Genomic DNA, 24,374 nt, shown 5'->3' with positions numbered 1-24,374 from the left:
TAGGCATACTAAACCTACGGTGCCCAAAATTCATTTTCAGCCACGTAATTGGTTTGCACCCAGATTACGTGTGTACCTAGGCGCAGATGCAGAGGAAACTCCAGTCCTATGTTCCTACTTAGTGATCGATCCAAGCTGATCATTGGGGTTCCTTTCCTTTCACTCTCCACTAGTATATGATAAAACACTTTATAATGACCATAGTAAAGCTCTTAAATTTCAGAAGAATGCTTAACTGATAAGGCAAGGCCCACAAGATTACACAGTTATGTTTTATTGTCTCTGGTTATTTGCGGATTTGTTCATAGAAATTATACAAAATATCGTCTTAGAAATATACAAGATATTCCTCAATTAAATTACAATTTTAATTGTACATGGTTATTGTATTTTATGAGTCGATTTATAAATTGATTTGAAAATTTGATCACTTGTCTCAAGGACAGCCAAATATTTTGTTGCTATAATTTACTGGTTTAGATAACATTAGAATTAAATCCACTAGAGAACGATTGAATCTAATAATGCAGTTGCTCACAATTAAAGATTGAAATACATAATTTCGAGTAAACTTGACACCGTTTTCCCCTTCATACTTCATTGTTGCTTCTTTCCAGGTGGTTGAATTCGAACTGCTTACTTTGCTACAACCAATGTCTGATAAGCCAGTTTAATAAGGTTTGACAAAAGCCACTAATTATTGTTCTTCAAAATTCTCTCCCCTTCTGATGCAGCTAACTCATGCTGAAGACAGTTACATGAATGAAGACCATCAGTCTATGCCTGAAAGGTCCATAAGAACATAAGTAGTAAGAGCAGTAGCCCATTCAGCTCCTTGAGCATGCGCCTCCATTCAATACGATCATGGCTGATCTTCTACCTCAAATCACTTTCCTGCCCACTGACCATATCCCTCAATTCCCTGAGAGATCAAAATTCTATTGATCTCATCTTGCATATACTCAACGATGGAGCATCCACAACCCTCTGGGGTAGACAATTCGAAAGATTCACAATGCACTGAGTGAAAAAATTTCTCATCTCCGTCCTAAATGATCAACCCCTTATCCTGAGGCTGTGCCCCCATGTTCTAGATTCCCCAGCCAGGGGAAACAACATCTTAGTGTCTACCCTGTCAAGCCCCTTCTGAATCTTGTACATTTCAATGAAATCACACCTCATTCTTCTAAACTCCAGTGAAGGCCCAATTTACTCAGCCTCTCATCATAGAACACGCTCTCATTCCAGGAACCAATTCGTGAAGCTTTGCTGTACTGCCTCTAAGGCAAGTACACCCTTCCTTAGAAATGGAGACCAACACTAGGCACAGTACTCCAGATGTGGTCTCACCAAAGCCCTATACAACTGTAGCAAGGCTTGCTAACTCTTGTATCCAATCCCCTTGCAATAAAGGCCAATATGCCATTAGCCGCCTTAATTTCTTGCTAACTTCCTGTGTTCACTGCATGAGTAGAGTCATGACACCCATGACAGCCACACACCTACGCCTACCTGCAGAAGATAACAATATGGATGGAAACTCTTCCAGAGTCCACAATTGCTGAGTTTCAGTTGTAGTACCTCTGTTGCTGATTCAATTAAGGTCAGATAACTCCATACAAAACACCCCATCTTCCTTCCTCCCTCGATCAGAATGGCTTGTTTCAACAATGAGTTGTTCAATCATTGGAAAACTGAGAGACACTCTTCACTGGATAGGACGTGATTCCCCCTAATAATATTGCTTCTCCTTTTAGTTTGCAGTCTACCCTTACCATAAGGTACTCAGGATGGTGAACCACCCAAGAACATAGTTGATAACATTTTCAAATATTAAAGTTCAGGCTGGAATCAGACCTCTGTCAACTATCACCAAAGCTATGAGGCTAGTACAGGATCTCTGATGACTATTAATGAAATAATTTGTTCTTGCAATGGTTTTAATCTTTATGATTTAGTTAAAGTGCTAGACAATCATTTCCAAATCAATGGACAATAGCTGTCTGCAGAAAACAAGTGAAAACATTGAATTCTGCTTCATCACTGCTTTTTAGTCAATCACATTCAGGAATCCAGGTCAACAACAAAATAATTCTACATTCTCCACCCTTGAGTTTCAGCTACGGAACAGGAAGGTTGTGTGCTGTCCCCACCAGAGGCAAGGTGCATTGATTGCCTATCAGAAAGCTGTGAGGTATCCTGTAGCACTAAGGTTGATGGAGCACTGGTATCAGAGTAGAAAGCCCGCTCAGAGAGTGGATCATCAGTTTGTTGCTGCTGCCCTGTTGAAACAACCATTGGAAGACTCTGTATAATCACTCCTGAAGTGCTGATGCCAATACTTGAGATCAAAAGACTGTTTGTTTCTTCGGACTGTGAGGGGAATCCTGTAACTGAAGAATGAGATGGAATCTGCAGTACTGAGCAGGTAACACTGGATGGAGCCCCTGCTGGAACAATAGGATAGGTCTGTTTAGATCCCTGCAACTGAGGAGATGGGGAAGAGAAAATGGGTGATGCTGATGATGAGGGGGTGGTTGCAACAGTTTGGCTAGCATCACTAACTACTGTGACCTCCCTGCTCTCCTCTTGAATAAGAGCATTTAGGCCATCCAGGTCTGAGCAGTTGATTGTAGAAGCAGTGATGAATGACTGGCTGTTTGAAGATGCTTGGTTAGCAACTGCTGTGGTTTGCATTAGAGCTTGATGGAGACTGTCAGCAGCACTTGAATCGATAGGACTAAGTAAAGTAGCTTCCTGCTCCAAGGATGAGTTAGTTTCAGATTCATTCTGGGATATGGTTTGTTGGGTTGGAGCAATCAAACTGACCTGCTGTAACAGCTGCAACTGGTTACTAGTGGTCACATCGTCCCTGTTCTGATGACTTGAATCAGAGACCACGGCATCTCTCATTGTATGTTCATTTACTGAAGCTTGAACAATGCTGTTGGTTGGATTCAGTTGGTGGCTAACTATAATTTTCACTTCTCCTTTGCTAAAGGATGTGACTGATCTTGGTTGAAGATGATTAGATAGAGAAGGAGCATGGTTTTGGTTCTCATGATGCATCTGCAGCTGTAAAACTGCTAATGCATTGTTTTCATTGCCGTGGGACAAATCACGGTGTTGATTCTTATGGCTGCGTAGAGAATCTTCTCTGACAAAACTTGCTTTACACATATCACATCTGAAAGGCTTTTTGGCATCTAGTTTGACAACTAACCTTGAACTGCCTTGCTTTTGCCCATCAACATCCTTCTTCCTTCCGCCCAGCTTATCCTTACCTACATGATGCTTTTTTAGGTGCATAAGAAGGTTACTACGTTGCTTTGAATCAAAGGAGCAAAATTTGCACCTGAAAGGTCGATCTTCAGAATGAATTCTTTCGTGTACCTTCAAAGATCCTTTACTAGCACAGGAGTAGTTGCACTGTAAGCATTTTATCGGCTTATCTGGTTGATGGGTCCTCATGTGCTGCCGCAGGGTGGATTTGTTCCCACATTGGAAGTCGCACTGTGGGCACTTGAAAGTGTTCTCCATGCTGTGTTTTACACGAATGTGAGATTGAAGGTTGCCCTTCATAGCGCAGCGGTAATCACAAAAGGCACACTGGTAGGGTTTTTCACCAGAGTGGATGCGCATGTGTCTCTTTAGATCGGAGTTGATTTTAAATTTGGCATCACACAACTGACATTGGAAAGGAGCATCACCTAAGTGGGAGAGCAAAATTGTAAATACATGATTAAAATTGATACATTTTACTATAAAAGTCTCATTCCTGTTTTCAACTTCCTCCATGGCCTTGCCCCTTCCTATCTCCGTAATCTCCTCCAGCCCTGTAACCCTTCAGATATCTGTGCTCCTCTAATTCTGGCCTCCTGAGCATCCCCAATTTTAATCGCTCCATTATTGGTGGCTGTGCCTTCAGCTGTCCAGGCCCTAAGCTCTGGAATCCCCTCCATAAACCTCTTCACCTCTCTATCTCGCTTTCCTCCTTTAAGACACTCCTTAAAACTCACCTCTTTGACCAAGCTTTTGGTCTTCTGCCCGAATAGCTCTTGATGTGGCTTGGTGTCAAATTTTGTTTTAAATGCCCCCGTGAAATGCCTTGGAACACTTTATTATGTTAAAGGTGCTATATAAATACATGTTGTTGTCGTTAGAGTAAACTGTGCAAACTGAGTAATTGTGCTAAAAACTTCCAGATTTGTTGCTTTCTAGTGCATTACTAAGTACTGGCAGGATAAATAATTTCATTACACAGGGATAATGGCCATCTTTCTGAGAGAAGTTTTGCTTTGATTTATTTTGCCCAATTTTAGATTCTACTCAGAGATCACTGACAAAGAAAAGATTTACTTCTTTCAGTACATCAATTTTTAATCGGCATTAAGATTGGATGTGACCAATGCAACTGATTATTCTGTACCAACAATATCTTTCAAAACCAAAGAAAGTCCTTTTTTCTCTGTGTTTCATGTATGTTGTATCTCAAATGTCAATAGTCTTTATGGCATCAAATCATATGCTGTATAAGCAGAGTCCAAATACCCTCAGCAGGAAATCAGCACAGGTCCTTCTACAAGTGTCAGTGAATAATGAATTTATATCTTAAGCTTTGAAAAAGTGATTGGATTGGCATTGGGAATGGAACAGACAAGGATGATAGTCTGTGTACTCTTTTCTGTTAAGGACATAACATGGTGGGATGTATCAGTATATTAGCAAGGAAATCGCACAAAAAATAAAAATCAAAGATGCGAAATGTGACAGTACACAGCAGCAAGAACAGGAGAGATTAGCTAATAACACAATTCTAATGCAAATGATCAGTAGCTTGATACTTATAGAATGAACAGATAACAATCTTATGTAATAATAACTACAAAAAGCTCAGTTTTCCAGCTTTTAAAAACAAATTTACATCTGAGCAAATAGCTTTTGCTGCACCTGTGAAGGCCTTGTGCAGCAAGTGTTGAGTGCATTCACATTTCTGTTAAAAATGTGAACATACAAAAACAGTTACTGGAATGCTGGATGTTTTAAGTAGCTTTTCCTCATCATTATTTTATACTAAATACATCACCATTTTTCAGGATATATTTTCCTTTCTACTCTTTTACTGTTACAGAAATTCCATGTATCTTTACATTAATTTTCGGATGAATTCCTGCTATTCCTAAGAGAACACAATACACACAATAGAAATTCCTGATAATATTCACACATAGTCGGTTAATGGATTCTATTATATTATGATTGTGACGTGCGACTAAACCAATTGCCTCATTATTAGATATTTACAATATAATTTGCAAGTGTACTTGAGGTTTGGGAGCACGTGTCCTCGTTATGATACAGTGTACAGTGGCAGCATTCACATTTCACAGCAGCTGACAAACACCAGCTGTGGCTATGCATGTAAACAATCTGTGGCCCTGTCTAAAATATTTAACACTGTATTAACAACTGCAACCATATGCCCTGACATTTCACTCAAAGTGCCTTTAGCACGTGTTACTCCTGTGAAATGGCAGCTGTTTGCACAAAAATAGTCTGCTGCTTTGTCACAGCATAATCTCATATCAGCAGTTATTTGCTTCCTGTGTGGCTTTTCAGAATTGCCAGCGCATCACTGAAATGCAATTGCCATCTTAACTGGGTTCTTAATTTACCAGCACAGAATAATTTACAATTAAAACAATCCAATGTCTTCATGGGTAAATGCACTATCCAATATGGTACTGAGTTATAAAGATCGGGAGGTCCAGATTCAAAACCTGGTCAGTACCAAGGTAGCATATGCTTGGCTGAGCAGCAGTGAGGGTGCTCCAGTTGGCTTCCATTCCTCAAGCTGTGGAGAGGTAAAAATCAGCTATGGTAATCACTACCGAATGACGCCTGCTGGAAAGTGTGCGTATGTGGATACTATGACGGAAATCACACCTGCCAAATGGAAACATATTAATTTCATCATATGTGACATTATTTGAACCTTTTTTAAAAAAGCTGAACATTGCACACAACTTGTTTAAAAAGACCACTGAGCTAACCAGCTGAAAACATGGTTGCACATTTGCATTCTGAGACAGTTGAATAGAGACACAATGGGAATGCTCACTGATTCAATTAGTGAGATAGGTTTTGTCAATAGTGATGATCAAAAGACATCGAGAGCCATTGATTTTGAAAGAGACAACATGCCTTCCACCCCCCCACCAAGTGGTCTGGAAGACTCCGAAGTCCAGCAACCCTCCAAGAAGTTGCTATTTCAAACAAAGAGATGGTCACATGACTTACCTGCTGGCCAGACAGGGGACTTTTTTGAATTGTGCCACACAGAAAGGAATCAGACTGCGATTTGAACAGAAAGTGAAGAGCCTGCAAAGGGCTGGTAGAAGGAAGACCTCTCTCTCTCTGTCTCTCTCTCCAGTAAAGTCCCAGGAAAACCACAGTGGCAGTTTCTACGCTTCAAGTCTACGGACAAAGCATATCTTCGTCTTTCTGGTACCAGAGAAGCAAGTCTGGAATTGTGCACCAGGCTCCAGCGAGAACTCCAAGAACTTAACTTCAACTGAAGACATTGTATCAAGGACATGACCAACCAGTAACCGAATTCTATTTATTACCAACTCTACTTCAACCCCCCATACCCTATTTCTTTCTCCCCCTCTGTATCTATTTATGTGTGTGTTTCTCTCGTGTGCATGTGAGTGTGGTTGCATCACATGTTTTCGTAGTTTTCACCGAGTAAGAGCGATAAGGCTAATAAACTTACATCTTTCTTGTTCAAACCAAAGAAAGCCTGTCTGGTTGGTTCATTTGCAATTACAATTAGAGAGCAAAGACTCACTGAGGTGGTAAGCTGTGTTTTAAAAACCAAACGCTGTTATGGCCAAACCAGGAAAGGGGCAAGAGGAGAGCCTGAGACCCCTTCCTCACCCAGTCATAACAGAAATTTGGGAGCTAGCATCTGGATTGGACCCACAGACAATTGGACGTGGGAAATCAAATTAGTCCCAATCAAAAAGAGAAAAGACTTCAATACAGGTTTTCTTGTGGTTATGTGTGCTAATTTGGCCTAGCCATCAGCCTCAAGAAAACGAACAGCATGGGACAGGACGTCAGAAATGCTCCATCCATCAATATCAGCGACCACGCTCTGGAAGTGGTTCAAGAGTTCACCTACACAGGCTCAACTATCCCCAGTAACCTGTCTCTTGATGCAGAAATCAACAAGCGCATGGGAAAGGCTTCCACTGCTATGTCCAGACTGGCCAAGAGAGTGTGGGAAAATGGCGCACTGACACGGAGCACAAAAGTCCACGTGTATCAAGCCTGTGTCCTCAGTACCTTGCTCTACAGCAGCGAGGCCTGGACAACGTATGTCAGCCAAGAGCGACGTCTCAATTCATTCCATCTTCGCTGCCTCCGGAGAATCCTTGGCATCAGGTGGCAGGACCGTATCACCAACACAGAAGTCCTCGAGGCGGCCAACATCCCCAGCTTATACACCCTACTGAGTCAGCGGCGCTTGAGATGGCTTGGCATGGAAGATGGCAGGACCCCCAAGGACACATTGTACAGTGAGCTTGCCACTGGTATCAGACCCACCGGCCGTCCATGTCTCCACTTTAAAGACGTCTGCAAACGCGATATGAAGTCCTGTGACATTGATCACAAGTTGTGGGAGTCAGTTGCCAGCGATCATCAGAGCTGGCGGGCAGCCATAAAGGCGGGGCTAAAGTGTGGCGAGTCGAAGAGACTTAGTAGTTGGCAGGAAAAAAGACAGCAGCGCAAGGGGAGAGCCAACTGCGAAACAGCCCTGACAACCAATTTTATCTGCAGCACCTATGGAAGAGTCTGTCACTCTAGTATTGGCCTTTATAGCCACTCCAAGAGCTGCTCCACAAACCACTGACCACCTCCAGGCGCTTACCCATTGTCTCCCGAGACAAGGAGGCCAAAGAAGAAGATGTGTGCTAGAATACTAACACGTCCGCGATTGAAGCCAGTACCTCCCCAGGCCAGGGTGAAGTAACTTGGGATAAGTTAAAGGCGCTATTTATGGAGGAGTTGAGGAATATGGCCGAGCAGTGTGGGATCACTTTCCATGCCAAAGCTCGGAAATCGGAACTCCTAAGTCTAGTGGCCAACCAGTTTTTCCTCGAATCTGAAGAATCAGATGCAGGGCTAGAATTCGAGTCAGACAGTGTAAGATTGGCAAAGATACAATTGGAACAGAGAAAACCTGAATTAGAAGACAGGGAGAGAGAGAAAAACATTTCCAGAAGGAACTGGAGGAAAGAGCGCTGAGGTGCTTCAGTTAACTAGGGGGTGATAGAGTAATCCCAGCAAAAGCCTGGCCAACATGGAGAATACAAGTAGTGCGGGGCTGTGTGCTGAGTTTTGAACATTTTCACAACTGATTCCAAACTACAATGAGGGAGACATGGAAGCATTTTTTATATCTTTTGAGAAACTTGCAAGGCAGTTAAAATGGCCAGCTGAGAGTTGGACTCTCCTGCTGAAAAGCAAGTTAACTGGAAAAGCCCATGAGGTTTATTCCCTGTTGCCAGACGAGAGTTCATCAAATTATGAACTGACTAAAAATGCTATACTCGGGATATAAGAGCTAGTACTGGAAGCCTACTGCTAGAAGTTCCGAATCCTCCGGAAACAAGCTGATCAAACTTAATTGGAGTTTGAGAGAAGTAAGCAGCTGGCTTTTGACCGGTGGTTGAGGGATCTTAAAGTACAGTGCACCTATGAAAACCTCAGAGAGGTGATTTTATTAGAGGAATTTAAAAACTCTTCCACTCTCCATAAAGACCCATGTGGAAGAACAAAAAGTACATAGAGCGAGGCAAGCTGCAGTTCTGGCTGATGAGTTTGCTCTAATATACAAGTCAGTTTCCCAGGGCAAACCTTTCCTAGTCACCTCACAAATCTGAAAAGGACAAAGGGTGGAAAGGTGATAAGAGCCCAAGCAGTCCTGGAAGAGAAAGAAAATTTGGACACACAGCGGGCTCCCTTCCAGTCAAAAAGGATAATGCTGTAAGTAGAAGTGAGACCCTGTGTGCTTCCATTGCATCAAAGAGACGACTGCTAAAAACTACAGGGAAAGCCTGTAGGGTTAATCAGGGCACAACCGCTCAGGGCAGGAGAAGGAACCCCCTATAGAAAGCACAGCAGAGCCGGCTGTGGCTTTAACTGCAGCAGCAGGAAGACCCAGAAAACATACTGCTGCGGGTGTAGGACAATTTAATAGGATTCCTGAAGGTTATCAGGGTTTGTGTCTGAAGGGAGAGTAAACCCATACCCCTCGAATGGGGCAAACAAGCCCACAGTAATCTTCAGGGATACAGGGGCCATCAGATCCCTTTTGCTGGGAAAAGGCATGGCCTTTCCCCCAGAGAGTGCAGTAACTACCAGAATGGTGGTGAAGGGTATTGGAAGGCAGTGTACGCCCGTACCTTTACACCAGGTGCACTTGGAGTACGACCTAGTTTCAGGACCGGTGACCATAGGGATTGTCCCTAGTTTGCCTGTGGACCTGGGGGGTTGACCTGCTTTTAGGTAATGATCTGGCGGGGGTGAAGGTGGCAGCTTCCCCAGTAGTGATAGAGACACCGAAGGAAGTCAAGGAGACAGGGCAGTGGCAGCAGATGGTCCCCTGACCATGTGGTCTGTCTGAAACCTTCTTTGGAAAGTTAGAGGACCCAGGGAATGGATTAAATGGATCTTCCCTAGCTGAGGCTCAGTGAGCCGACTCAGTATTGAGAGAGTTAGCACAGGCTGCCCAATATGAAAGTGAAGCAGAGGGAGTCCCTGATTGCTACTATTTAAAGAATGAGGTACTGATGAGGAAGTGGAGTTCTTCTCACAGACCTGAGGACAAAAAGTGGACAGTGGTTCACCAGTTAGTGGTTCTGCAGAGGTATCGGAAAGAAATATTACGAATGGCCCATGAGTTGACAATGGCTGTACATGTCGGTATACGAAAAACCAAAGCCTGCATAAAGCAGCAGTTTGACTGGCCAAAACTCCACAAAGATGTGGTGGAGTACTGTAGGAGTTGCCACATGTGCCAGGTTGAGGGAAAGCCCCAACCTGCAGTGAAATCTGCACCCCTAATTCCTGTATCGGCTTTTGGGAAACCCTCCAGCAGAGGGTTGGTGAATTGTAAGGGACCTCTGTCGAGAACAAAAGAGGGCAGACCGGTACAGGGCTGGCAAAAGGCTGGAGAGGAAGGGGACAAAAAAGACAACTTGCCCATGGTCAGACACAAAGGATGGCTGTTTGCAAGAGTACCTTGCCCAAAGGTCAGCAAAGAGAAGGGGAGCAAATTGGGTGGGGACAGAGGGAAATAACTTACAGTTGCAGCTAACTGTGGTAATTCTAAAAGGGCTCATCTATAGTGCATTTAGAATTACAGTACACATTCTGAGCAAAGTTCCAGTGAGGATAATGGCAGAACAACGGAGTAGAGTAGTGCTGACTAGGAATGTAAATAGTTGATTAACAAAAGCTCCAATGCTCAGTCTCTTTTCCTCTTCAATCTAACTTAAGCATCTTAAAAGTTCTAAACCCAGCAATACTGTTATTGTACCAACAACGGACAACAATGCCCATTTACTCACCCCATGCCATTTCTTTTTAAACTGGAAGACAACAGAGCATGACTACCCGACCTGAACCCAACGACATGTGTTGGGTTCAGGTCAGGGCAGGTCAGACTTCCGGGTCTGGCATTCTCGGCTTGGGTGGGGCTGGACATGCTCTATCACCACCTTCGGTAAGTGGTTCCAATGTTAAATGTACTTTTTGGACTTGAAAGGTGGTTTTGTTACAGTTTTATTCAGCTTGTGCAGATAAGCAACAAAGTGAAAAATGGAAGGTAGGTTAACTGATGGTCGGGTTGGGTGTGGGAAAAAATGAACGGACTCGGGCCGGGTCGGGCTCAACGTCGGATGTGGTTCTGTCGGGCTCGGGTCGGGTTTCGTTTGCAGACCCGAGCCGGCCTTTAGAAGACAATAACCTGAGGAGGATGAACCTGGCACTACACAAGGCTGTCACTCTCAACTCAGCACTCCGCCACCCATATCACACTGAAGTAGGCGCAGCTCAGCCACACACAGTTTGGGAGGCATTCGGGTGTTTGTTGAAACAACACGGTATGAGTCACTGATAGAAGAGGTGGTGGATGAAGACAGATGGGCCTTTGCTGCATGATGATGCAGCATAATTGTGGGCCCTACTAAGCTGCTTCATGATTCGGACCTTAAAAGGATACCAGTGAAATGAAGGAACCTGCCTCATTGACAAAAAGTGGTAGTAGCCGGTCTGAATTGAACTTTGAACTACCATCCAATCAAGCAATATTGGTTAGCAAAGGTTATTTGAACTGCAGGATGCCAAAGATAGCATGCAGTAACAATAACATCTACAGAAAAGATACACAGATAGTAAACACAGTTGTAAAATTTCTCAAGTTGTTGTTAGGGCATTGAGATCCACAGTCCAGGAAATGAATTAGGCTAGCATGGAAACATGCTACAGACATGCACGAAGGATGAGTTCAGAGATTTTGCAACAGTCTTTGCACAGATAGATCCAGTAGCAGCAGGAGGTAAGAAACACAGAAAGTGATGTGTGGCTCAAGTCACTCCCAACTAGTGCAATTGATAAGAGAACTTCAGAGAATGCAAGCCCCTACAGCCAGATTTGGATAGGCTATTATCCTGCCATGCAGACAGGTCTGCAACATGTAGAGGGCAAATGGAGGCGTGTAGTGAAATTGCAGTCAGGGCCTCGGGGGATCTCAAAGAAATACTACTACTTTCAATAGGTCATGACATGGAGTAAGCATTAAAAAGAAAACTAATCATTAGTTTACAGAACTCAAGGGTGCATGCAACAAACGTACTTCACAAATGGTCTCTTAGTGATACAAGTATATATTGACAAATAAAGTTTGCAGCAGTATTTGTTAATGTAAAACCAAATTGTGCTGTGTCTAATAATTGGGAAAAGTATGTAGAGTTATGTGCAAAACAATGCAGGAGAAAGGCCACGTGCAACTCTCAAGAAAAAAAACAGCGATCAGTTGCTAAGGTCATTGACTGGCATGGGACTTTATGTAGATCCAAGAAGTGGGGAACCTTGCTGCAGCTTGTTTGCATCAAGGATGTGTCTGCCTTTCAATAACTCTGTGCAACATTTTCTGCCAGCTGTCTCCAGCTCAATCTACAAGGCACCACCAGAATGACCAATACACTGCGAGCAACAAGGCCATGATGTGTTATTATATTTCTTCCTTGTGGAGTATGAGGGTTCAGCAAAAGTTTGATCAGGCACATTATGGCCTAGATAGCCCAAATCTCCCAGAAACCATCCTTACATTTGATTTTCCTCACCCCCTCCCAACCTCAAAATGTAGAACCCTTGAAGCGTGGAGCGTGCATCTATAAGCAAGGCTTGAAAGCAAGCATCAACTTTGCTAGTTTTTTGTTAAAGGTTGGATACCATCTGAGAACCTCTTTGAAATTGAAAGGAGGGCAATTGTATATTAATGACTCTCATCAACATGAATGGATTAACAAAGGGTGCTGGAGACAGTCTGACTCACAGCCAAAACCAGGATGAATGGGTGTGAAGTAGCAACATAACAGAATAGTACCTATTGAAAAAATAATCGACGGCCATGGTTATCATGACCCTCTCCCCATTGTATGGTCACAACAGGGGAGAGGGTCATGCATCTCCTAACAGAAACTCCAATGCGAGTTTTTTTTTTTAACCTTAAAAGGTAGCCCTCCAGAGAGAGAGAGTTATCAAGCCAATATCACTGAAAGCCTGTCTAGCCAAGAGCTGTCTGAAGGCTCCAGCCAGACAAGAGAAGAACCCCATTGAAACTGAACAGCAACTACAGCAGAGACATCACTAAGTGACTTTGAGACTAACCATCGGTGAAGGTAACAAACTACAAACTACCAGCTTTGAGCTGTGTTACAACCACTAGGGCATACAATATCTCCACAAGCTCCTACAAATAATCAGGTCTGCAACGTCTAAAAAAGATTTTTCCTCCCGAGAAGACTCAATATTCATGAATACTTACCTCACTTTGGACTTCCAACTACCTCCTATCCTTTTCACGCTATCTAGCTATTCTTGTGTATGTGCGTGTGGGTGAGGTTGCGACCATTTCGGGAATTGTTTAAAAATAAATACTTTTATATACCTATGAGAAAACCTGTCATTTACCTTTTAAATTGACCCTAAAAACACTTGGGGACTGACTCACCATTTTTAACAAAACACAACTGTGGTCCGTTGGGAGGTGTACAGTCGGAACCACCCATCCCCCTTACCACCTGTGTGTAACATTACCCTCCAGTTATTGATAGGCTGCAGGGTTACTTCAACGTGCTGTTACATGTCTGACAAAGCACAGTTCCTTTACATATTGTTCCTTGGTCAGGTCCAGATAGGTGAAACATTGGAAATACTTGTAATGAATCATGTCGTAGGGAAGTTTTACAAGTCTAGGTTCTTGAACCTCTCAGATCATTACCTCATCTTGTTACTGCCCCTCCTGCTCCTCTTAAGTTTTGAGCATTTACAGACTTATGTGATGTTTACGCTGTAGAGTTCACTTTGAATAAAACCACAATCTATGCTCACCAATGGATTCTACCAGCATTTCAAATGAAACTAAGTGTTCAACGTGGGATATTAAAATGATATGGGAACAGTCAATCCTGCATGGATTTGCAAGTTTCTCATTAATTGCTCTTTAACAAGCAAAAAAAGGTTGTGTGCGCTAATGTGCGTTATAGAACTAATTACTCAGCTTAGTGCATGGGCAAAAAAGTTAACACTCAATTAGTGACAAATCGCAACATTTCAATTCTTTAAATGCTCAGTGTATGCATTAATGTACTGGGAATATTTAACCCCCAAGAAGTTCTTATACTTCTCCATTCTTTCCTTGGCTTCACCTCCTGGAGACACTGACATCTTGTTGTAATACAGCATTACATGCAGAACACCCTCCAATGTGTCACCCAAGCAGTTATTTACTCATAATAATAAAAGCAAAATACTGCAAATGTTAGAAATCGGAAATAAAAACAGAGTGCTGGAAATACTCCTCTCTCCACAGATGCAGCCTGACCTGCTGAGTATTTCCAGCACTTACTGTTTTTATTTTGGTTATTTGTTTATATGTGAGCTTAGACAAGTGTTGGCAGATCATGTGACTGTGGGGCCTCATAACCCAGCCTGTTTCAACCCTTATCTAACATACATGTGCACTTCCTGCAGTTGTCACTAGATCGAAATCAAGAACTGATACCCTGACTGCCTTTTCTACTACCCTAACCCAGGATTCCTGAAGCAATTTGTACTTCTTTCACTGCTTTGACTGCAATTACATTACTCAATATAGATCAGGGATTAAATCTGGGATATCTCAAGTCTGTCTTGAGCTAAGTCTGGAGAATAAGTTTGCTAAGCCACTAGGATTAACATTAGACTGATTTCATTCCAGCTTTTATATGACACAGGATTTGTAGCTCACATCACGTCTTTATGGAATTGCCATTATTCATATTTGTATAACAAATTTGAGACTATCTTTCATGCATCATACTTCAAAAAGTGTTAAAACTATATAAAAAAATGGTAAATTCCACATTTTCAATAACAGAAGCCAGAAATTTATAAGCACCTTCGAACCCATAAACTTGCCACAAACTCTGATTGACCTTATGCTATGTTTACCTTGACTCACTTAAACTTTATGGTCTTAAAGGGATAAACCTACTTAAAACATAACTCCATCTCAGAGAGAGAATAATGAGCCAGATTTTGCTGTAGCAGGGCATCTAACAGCATCTCTGCCATGTGGACTTGTCCCTGCACCCTTCAGCTCAAAATAATTTCCCCCACTAAGTCATTGTAAGTGCAAGCTAATAACAGGGCAGTGAGGTATAAAGGGCATCTGAGACCCAAGAAAACAGGGCAACCAATAGTGCATCACCTCAACCAGATTGAAGGATTGTGAAAGTAACAGCATCAGGACTGAGAAGGAAGTGTAATTAGAGTGGGTGACTTCAAAGTCAGATAAAGTACAGAAAGGAAAGGAAACCGAGGGAAAGATTGGATTAAGAGACAGAAAAAGGCAACAAAAAGGAAAAGTGAAAAATATTTAATTTGTAAATTTGCCTTTTGTAAAGTCTTCAACAATTAATGCATGAAGGAATGAGACTCCACACTTATAATTTTCAGTGAGGCTGATTGTTTATTACTGCCAATCACAACTAAAAAGAGTACTTATGCTTGAAATGGCTAAGACCTAACTTTCTGTGGCATGTTTAGTTCATTACTACAATGTAAAAACAGCGACTTCATGACATTCAATGCATTTCAATGATGAGGCAGACAATGAAATACCATTTTTGCAAAGATAATGGCAGAGGGACACAACTCAGATAGCAACATTTGCATATTGGCATTTAATTGCACATCTGTTCCTCATTTGAAGTTGCTGCAGCATTTATGCACAAAAACAGAGCATCATTAGCCTCACTATTATTTCAACATCAAAACCTGGTGTATTGTGAATTACACGGTATAATGGTCATATTATATCAGTTTATCACCTGATTTAGTGAGAAATGTTGATGAATTATTGATATTCATAAAAGTAAACAACCACGAGCTGCACTTATATAGCACCTTTAACATTGTTGCTTCAGGTGTAACCTTTGGTCCCACCTTCATCCAAGTGAAATCAATAAAAATAACTGAGCTAGGTTGTTAGGGCATCATTTTCTCTCAAGATGGGTGTCCTTCCTAAAATAATACTCATGCATTTGATGAACATTCTGGAGTGTGATGTGACACGTTTCAAAGTGCAACTAAGTTTCTGTAACAAGCTGCTTTACTATTTCTTCACTCAATTCATAACATAAGGAGGTAAGAAATAGGAGCAGGAGTAGGCCATATCCCATGAGCCTGCCCTGCCATTCAATAAGATCATGGCTGATCTGATGGTTGCCTTAACTCCACTTTTCTGCCTGCCCCCATAATCCTTCGCTCTTTTAGTTCAAAAATCTGTCTAGCTCAGACTTGAACGACCCAGCCTCCACTGTTCTCTGGGGAAGAGAATTCCAAAGATTAACGACCCTCTGAGAAAAGAAATCCTCCTCATCTAAATGGAAGACCCCTTATTCTGAAACTGTGCCCTCTAGATTTAGATTCCCCCACAAGGAGAAACATTTTCTTAGTATCTACCCTGTCAAGCCCCCTGAAGATCACCTCACATTCTTCTAAACTCAAATGAGTATAGGCCCATCCTGCTCAACATTTCCTCATAAGACAATCTCTTTATGCATGCCATTTCAATATGACTTGCACCAAGTAAGCAGTCTTACCGGTGTGAGAACGGAGATGAATAATGAGCTGGCTAGAACTGTGGCTGGCATAAGGACATATTTGGCATTTAAATGGACGCTCATCAGAATGGATCCTCAGGTGCTTCTTCAGGCTACTGCTGTCTGCTGCTGCGTAGTTACAGTGCTGGCATTTGTGTGGCTTCTCTCCAGTGTGTGAACGATTGTGCATCTTCAGCTTATCCAGACGACTGAACCTCTTGTTGCAAATGTCACATTTGAAGGGTTTTTCACCTACAAAACAGCACAATTTAAACAAAAACATCTGGGACGAAATGAACCTGTCCAGATGGACTGCAATAGTCTATTCTCATCTTACATGTTCCTATGCAAATGTGTGCTACATGAATTGCAGCAAAGACATTTCATTTGGGGTGGTGTAAACATTCAATTGATATACATGGCAGCTAATTAACTTTTTTTTTTCATTTGGGGGATATGGGAGTCACTGGTTATGTCAGTATTTACTGCACATCCCTAATTGCGCTTCAGAGGGTGGTGGTGAGCTGCCTTCTTGAACCGCTGAAATCCTTGGGGTGTAAGGGAGTTCCAGGATTCTGACCCAGCGACAGTGAAGGAATGCAATATAGTTCCAATCAGGATGGTGCATGGCTTGCAAGGGAACTTGCAGGTGACGGTGTTTCCATGCATCTGCTGCCCTTGTCCTTCTAGGTGGTAGAGGTCGCTGGGTTTGGAAGGTGCAGTCGAAGGAGCCTTGTTGAGTTACTGCAGTGCATCTTGTAGATGTACACACTGCTGCCACTGTGCATCGGTGGTGAAGGGAGTGAATGCTGAAGGTGGTGGATGGGGTGCCAATCAAGTGGACTGGTGTCGAACTTCGAGTATTGTTGGAGCTGCATCCATCCTGGCAAGTGGAGATTATTCCATCACACTCCTGACTTCTGCCTTGTAGATGGTGGACTGGTTTGGGAAGTCAGGAGGGGAGTTACTTGCTGCAGGATTTCTAACCTCTGACCTGCTCTTGTGGCCACAGCATTAATGTGGCTGGACCCGTTCAGTCTCTGGTCAATGGTGACCCCCAGAATGTTGATAGTGTGTGATTCACTGATGGTAATGCCACTGAATGTCAAGGACAGATAGTGAGATTTTCTCTTGTTGGAGATGGTTATTGCCTGGCACTTGTGTGGTGCGAATGTTACTTGCCACTTATCAGCCCAAGCCTGGATGTTGTCCAGGTTTTGCTGTGTATAGACATGGGCTGCTTCAGTATCTAAGGAGTCGCGAATGGTGCTGAACATTGTGCAATCCATCAGCAAAGATCTCCACTTCTGACCTTATGATATAGGGAAGGTGATTGATGAAGCAGTTGAAGATAGTTGGGCCCAGGACACTACCCTGAGGAACTCCTGCTGAGATGATTGGCCTCCAACAACCACAACCATCTTCCTTTGTGCGAGGTATCACTCCAACCAACGGAGAGCTTACCCCCCGATTCCCATTGACTCCAGTTTTGCTCGGGCTCCTTGATGCCATACTCAGTCAAATGCTGCCTTGATGTTAAGAACAGTCACTCTCACCTCACCTGTGGAGTTCAGCTCTTTTGTTCATGCTTGGACCAAGGCTGCAATGAGATCAGGAGCTGAGTGGTCCTGGCGGAACCCAAACTGAGCATCAGTGAGCAGGTTATTGCTGAGCAAGTGCTGCTTGATAGCACTGTCGACGATCCCTTCCATCACTTTGCTGATGATCAGGAGTAGATTGATGGGGCAGTAATTGGCCGGGTCGGATTTGTCCTGCTTTTTGTGCACAGGACATACTTGGGCAATTTTCCACATTGCCGGGTGGATGCCAGTGTTGTAGCTGTACTGGAACAGCTTGGCTAGGGGTGCATCTAGTTCTGGAGCACAAGTCTTCAGTACTATTGCTGGAATGTTGTCAGGGCCCATAGCCTTTGCAGTATCCAGTGCCTTCAGCCACTTCTTGATATCACATGGAGTGAATCGGATTGGCTGAAGACTGGCATCTGTGATGCTGATAACCTCAGGAGGGGACAGAGATGGATCATCCACTCTGCACTTCTGACTGAAGATGGATGCAAATGCTTCAGCCTTGTCTTTTGCACTGATGTGCCGGGCTCCCCCATCGTTAAGGATGGGTATGTTTGTGGACCCTCCTCCTCCTGTTAGTTGTTTAATTGTCCACCACCATTCATGACTGGATGTGGCAGGACTGCAGAGCTTAGATCTGATCCGTTGGTTGTTGGATTGCTTAGCTCCGTCTACTGCATGCTGCTTCCACTGTTTGGCATGCAAGCAGTTCTGTGTTGTAGCTTCACCAGGCTGACACCTCATTTTTAGGTATGCCTGGTGCTGCTCCTGGCATGCCCTCCTGCATTCTTGATTGAATCAGGGTTGGTCCCCAGCTTGATGGTAATGGTAGAGTGGGTGATATGCTGGGCCATGGGATTACAGATTGTGGTTGAACACAATTCTGTTGCTCCTGATGGCCCACAGCGCCTCATGGATGCCCAGTTTTGCATTGCTAGATCTGCTCAAAATCTATCCCATTGAGCACTGTGGTAGTGGCACATAACACGATGGAGGCAACCTCAGTGTGGAGACAGGATTTCATCTCCACAAGGACTGTGCAGTGGTCACTCCTACCAATGCTGTCATGGACAGATGCATCTGAGACAGGTAGATTGGTGAGGATGAGGTCAAGTAGGTTTTTCCCTCTTGTTGGTTCCCTCACCACCCGCCGCAGACCCAGTCTAACAGCTATGTCCTTTAGGACTCGGCCGGCTCAATCAGCAGTGGTGCTACCGAACCACTCTTGGCAATGGACGTTGAAGTCCACCAACCAGATAACATTTTGTGCCCCTGCTACCCTCAGTGCATCTTCCAATTGGTGTTCAACATGGAGGAGCACTGATTCATCAGCTGAGGAGTGAGTGCAGTAGGTGGTAATCAGCAGGTTTCCCTGCCCATGTTCGACCTGATACCATGAGACTTCATGGGGTCCGGAGTCAATATTGAGAACCCCCAGTGCAACTCCCTCCCAACTATATACTACCGTGCCACCACTTCTGGTGGGTCTGTCCTGCTGGTGGGACAGGACATACCCGGTGATGGTGGTGTTTGGGACATTGTCTGCAAGGCATGATTCTGTGAGTATGACTATGTCAGACTGTTGCTTGAATAGTCTGTGGGACAGCTCTCCTAATTTTAACAAGCCCCCAGATATTAGTAAGGAGGACTTTGTAGGGTTGACAGGGCTGAGTTTGCCATTGTTGTTTCCAGTGCCTAGGTTGATGCCAGGTAGTCCGTGCAGTTTTGTTCCTTTTCTTAGACTTTGTAGCAGTTTGATACAACTGAGTGGCTTGCTGGGCCATTTCAGAGGACATTTAAGAGTCAACCACATTGCTGTGGGTTTGGAGTCACATGAAGGCCTGACCAGGTAAGGATGGCAGATTTCCTTCCCTAAAAGGACATTAGTGAACCAGATGGATTTTTACAACAATTAACAATGGTTTCATGGTTTCATCTGTCATGGTGGAATTCAAACCCATGTCCCCAGAGCATTAGCCTGAGGTTCTGGGTTACGAGTCTAGTGACATTACCACTACGGCACCGCCTCCCGGTATGACTCAGACTTAGGGCAATTTCAGACAATGCACAATGGGAGCTTGAGTGCACTAATTGAAAGGTGCGAGATATTCCTCGAGACTATTTCACTTTGGCTACAGTTGATTTCTGATTCAGAAAATATGCACAGAAAGAAAGCACCAGCAGTCATTATATGTAATAGAGAATAAGCTGAAATAAGCTTGGGGGAACAGTCCAGAAACTTTTTGAAAATAGGAAATAAACAAAAGCAAAAGTGAATGATCCAATGGGTGCATCAACCACCCTCTCCTCCCAGACAAGGAATATTTAAATGACCAATCCATATGGGCTGAGTAGATCTACTGCTAGTACTGCTTTGAAGGGAGAGAACTTTCCTGGGCAGAATGAGTGCAGCTACATCAAAATGTCACCTGGAAAATCAGGAATGCTTATCATTGCAAAACCACCTCACTAGTGGTAATCTGTTAACACTCATGGAAGTCCACCAGAAAATGGCATAACAGAGTAAGGCACAAAATGGCATTCAAAAATTGAATCCCCACTTAAAAAAAAAATCTTTCAGTTAACACCATGAATTTTGGCTTCACTGATGTCACAGGTGGTAAAGGCAACAAGGTTCTGGGTCATATAAACCCAAGGATCCTCAGTTAAATATCTAGCCAATGTTTAGTTAGCTGATTCTATTTTGTCATAGAAAGTTACAGCACTGAAACAGGCCCTTTGGCCCACCGAGTCTGTGCCGACCAAAAATCACCCATTTATACTAATCCTACATTAATCCCATATTCCCGACCACATCCCCACCTTCCCTCAATTCTCCTAACGCTAGGGGCAATTTACAATGGCCAATTTACCTATCAACCTTCTGAAAAGTGAAAACAGGTGGATGCCAAGTGAGGACAAAACTGGGCTCAGTCATGATGGCCCCCAGTAACTGAATAACTTCCCAACAATCATTGTCTAAGGTCAAGCATTAATGGACAGAGAGGGCTGGCACAGCCTATAAGATGGTATCCCAACATGAGTCAACATCTGCAGGAGAAGATGGGGAGCAACCAGAAAACATTGCTCGAGTGTTTGGAACAGGGATAGGCACCAACATGTTGCACCACGGACATTTGACAAAATTATTGACTCAGCCACGGACATGGGGGCAATTAACCTGTATATAAAGTGTACAGCCAACCTAATGCCATCAAAACACAGTCTTGATTTGAAAAGCATTTCTCCCTATTTAGTGAGATACCTGGCATTGTTTTTGCTTGCACAAGTAGTCAATGTCTGCCCGCACACTTGATGTAGCGAAGCAGAGAATCCGGATAAGTGTCCATCTCTCAGCTGTGATCTTGATTTCTTTCTCTCCCCCCTCTCTCTTTCTCCCCACCCCTCTCTCTCAGTTGCAGAGAGCGGGAACTCTCCCCAGAGCAGCTTTGAAATCGGTCGGTAAAAAAATTCACAGCTGTCAGTTTCACAGTTGACACGTGTTTAGAGTGGGAACTGCGGCTTCCAAACTCTGGACGAGTTCAGGGTTTTTGGCAAGCTTTTTAAAAAAAAAAGTCAGAACCCGCAGAAACCCCAAATTTGTCTAGAGTTTGGAAGCTGCTGTTTCCGCTCCCAGCACCTGTCAGCTGTGAAACTGTGGCTGTGAATTTTTTTAAAACTCGGACTGGTCTGGAAAGAAAAAGTCAATGGGAAATTTCTCATTCCTAAAATTACCAGTCACGGACCTCAAAATCTTTACCATGGATACTGGTGTCCGTGTATGGACACTTTGCCGACCCCTGGTTTGGAAATGTAGGTTTGTAGCTGACAAAGAAGGGTTTCTAATTTTTATTAGGAAAGGCAAGTATTGACAGAATCAGAGAACTTTGAAACATGTGCCACTTTCTACTACATATACAGCCTCAAGGTAAAGATTTAAAATAAAACTGCAGGTTTTGCTTACTTATCAGTTGGATTTGTGCCTGAAAAGAAAAATCTCAAAACTTATTTAAATTTGTGAGCACTTAGGCAGCAATACTATTAAAAATTGGTCTTACCTGTGTGAGTTCTTAAATGTCGATCTAAATCTTTATTTCCATGGGATGTTTTAAATGCACAACCTAGTGGCAAAAAAGAAAAAAGTATTTTTGTAGGGTGTGCATCTTTTCTAAATCACATAAAATAATCCTCTGTGGCTGTCCCAATGATTCAGCGGTTAAGTGTGTTTGGTGTGGTTCTAAACCCTACGGACCAGGAATACCTTGTTTTTCATTTGTGATCTTGTTGGTTGGTTGGTTTGCATCCTTCCATCTATGAAAGATAATGGAGACGCAACAAACAATCCAATCAGGTGGGGTGTCTTCTCTTGATGCATCTTTGCTGATGGCTGTGAAGGCCAATCCTAGAGAGGCAGATTCCACCACAAGTACTGCATGCGAAGCTGTCAAGTGACGCTGAGAGTTGGTTTTGAAGTTGGTGCCTGTTGTTAAACTGCTGTAGCAACTGGTCGTCATGGTAGTGCACACCAGTCCACAGAATGTGTCGCCATTTTCCTCCTTTGCCAGCTAGTGACTCCAGGTGCGATAGTCGACATTTAGGGCCTTCATGTCACGCATGCAAGCATCCTTGAAGTGAAGCTTTGGACACCCCGCTGGTCATCCCCAGCCACCTCACCATACAGAAGATCCTTGGGTATGCGACCATTTTCCATCCTGTGGACGTGTCCAATCCACTGAAGTCGCCTCTGTTCAATTAGTGCCAATATACTTGGGAGCTCAGCCTGACAGGACTGCAACATTTGTGATTTTGTCCTGCCAGGATATATCCATAATGCGCCGCATACAGCTAAGATGGAAATTATTGGGCATATTTTTCTGATAGCTGTAAGTCACCCATGTTTGACAGCCATACAGCAAGGTGCTGAGAACTCAGGCCTTATAAACCATGATCAGGTTGAGTCAGCTGATTTCATCCCAGGCAGCAATTGGGAGATACAACTGACCTCAGTGCCTCAAGGCAATGGAGGTTGGAATAAAAAAAGTTAGCTGATGTTCTTATTTGTGATCGCTGCCCATTCAGTCGTCCACTACCCCCCATAAAAAGCACATGTGGACAACAATTGAGGACAAGATCAGAATTGGCTGTAATGTTCCCTACAGTAAAGAGTCCTGCTCACATAAAATGAATGACCACATGGGGAGGCCGGTGGCTGTTGCTTTGCGAACTATGCCTCAAGTATTGATGGTCGCACCAGACAGCCAAATGTGATTCGCAAGCCATGCAGGTTTATGCAGAAATTCATTCGGGACAGAAGCCATCATCCTCTGTAAATTCTTAAGGTGAAAAGAAAACTGAAAATATGATTTCCTCAATTTCCTTTTGAGGCAGTGGTGCTCCTCAATTTACACAGTGGCCACAATATACACAAACAGTTCTGCTTTATTTAAACACTGATATACACTCAACTTGATTACATCAAATTCTAATGGCAAGAATCCGTTGTTGCAGAACTTCACTATAAAAAACTCTAGTGCTAGAAATTCGACACAGCACTGCCTTGAGTGGCACTACAGACACCTACCTACATTTTCCAGGAACAGAGGCGATCCCTACGTGCATCGAAGATCTTAATTTGGCGCCATCTTGACGTCACACAGCCCAACCAGTTGATGTGACACCAGGATCCCAAATTTGGACAACGGATGTCTGGGCAGCGTCTGTGTTGTTTACCCAAGAAATAAATGTGAAGCTGCAAGTTGGGCCTTGAGGTAGCATCATTTAAGGTAATTTTGTGGGAACTTTTTCCATTGCAAAGTGTCTAAAAGTACTCAGGCGTGTTTTTGGAGGTATTTTGGTGAGCTCCTGCATTTGCTAGTGTGTTGTTGCATCCTCAAGGGGATGACCGAAGTGTCTTGTGCACACAAAGGCTGCAACTGGTAGGTGGGCAGCAGCGACAGTGTCTCTGGGTCTGCAGCACGAGAGGTAGATGGAGCAGAGATAGCAAGCTCTGCACCATCTCCTCTGTCAAATTGGAGCTGGACTCCTCCATGCTCCATGACAGTGAAAGGAGGCTCTCTAGCAGGCCAGCCAATGCACCGAACATCTCGGTGCACATGCCCATTCAGCGCTTTTCTGCATGCCACCCCATTGAGGTCCTCAACTGAGTCCTCTGCAGCAGTACCCATGCGCCACCTCACCTTCCAGTTAGCTGGCAAAAAAACCATCTTTTCCCCTGGCCTGGCTGCAGGGCACTCATGCCCAGATGACTCACCATGTACTCATCCCAACTCTATACTGGACTCCAAGGTACGTGCAGTACTATCAGAGTTGGTGGTTGCAAGTG

The 24,374-nt window shown here is 43.5% G+C and overlaps 1 protein-coding gene across 2 annotated transcripts in view; it reads right to left on the bottom strand.

Annotated features, from left to right (window-relative positions):
• Positions 1 to 258: 258 nt before the first annotated feature.
• The window catches only part of zfp64 (zinc finger protein 64 homolog (mouse)), a 109,556-nt gene continuing 85,440 nt past the window's right edge, over positions 259 to 24,374 (bottom strand). For both annotated transcript variants that reach the window (XM_068048160.1, XM_068048161.1), the window contains 3 exons: positions 22,090 to 22,152; positions 16,446 to 16,697; positions 259 to 3,710 (listed from right to left, as the gene is read on the bottom strand). In XM_068048160.1, coding sequence (XP_067904261.1) covers positions 2,095 to 3,710; positions 16,446 to 16,697; positions 22,090 to 22,152 — 1,931 coding nt within the window. In that variant the 3' untranslated portion in view covers positions 259 to 2,094. The remainder of the gene's footprint in view (positions 3,711 to 16,445; positions 16,698 to 22,089; positions 22,153 to 24,374) is intronic.

Source organism: Heterodontus francisci, chromosome 16 (genome assembly GCF_036365525.1).
Source record: "Heterodontus francisci isolate sHetFra1 chromosome 16, sHetFra1.hap1, whole genome shotgun sequence".
Classification (NCBI taxonomy): Eukaryota; Metazoa; Chordata; class Chondrichthyes; order Heterodontiformes; family Heterodontidae; genus Heterodontus; species Heterodontus francisci.
The sequence above is the reverse complement of the archived record's forward strand: the minus strand, read 5'-3'. Positions and strand labels throughout refer to the sequence as shown.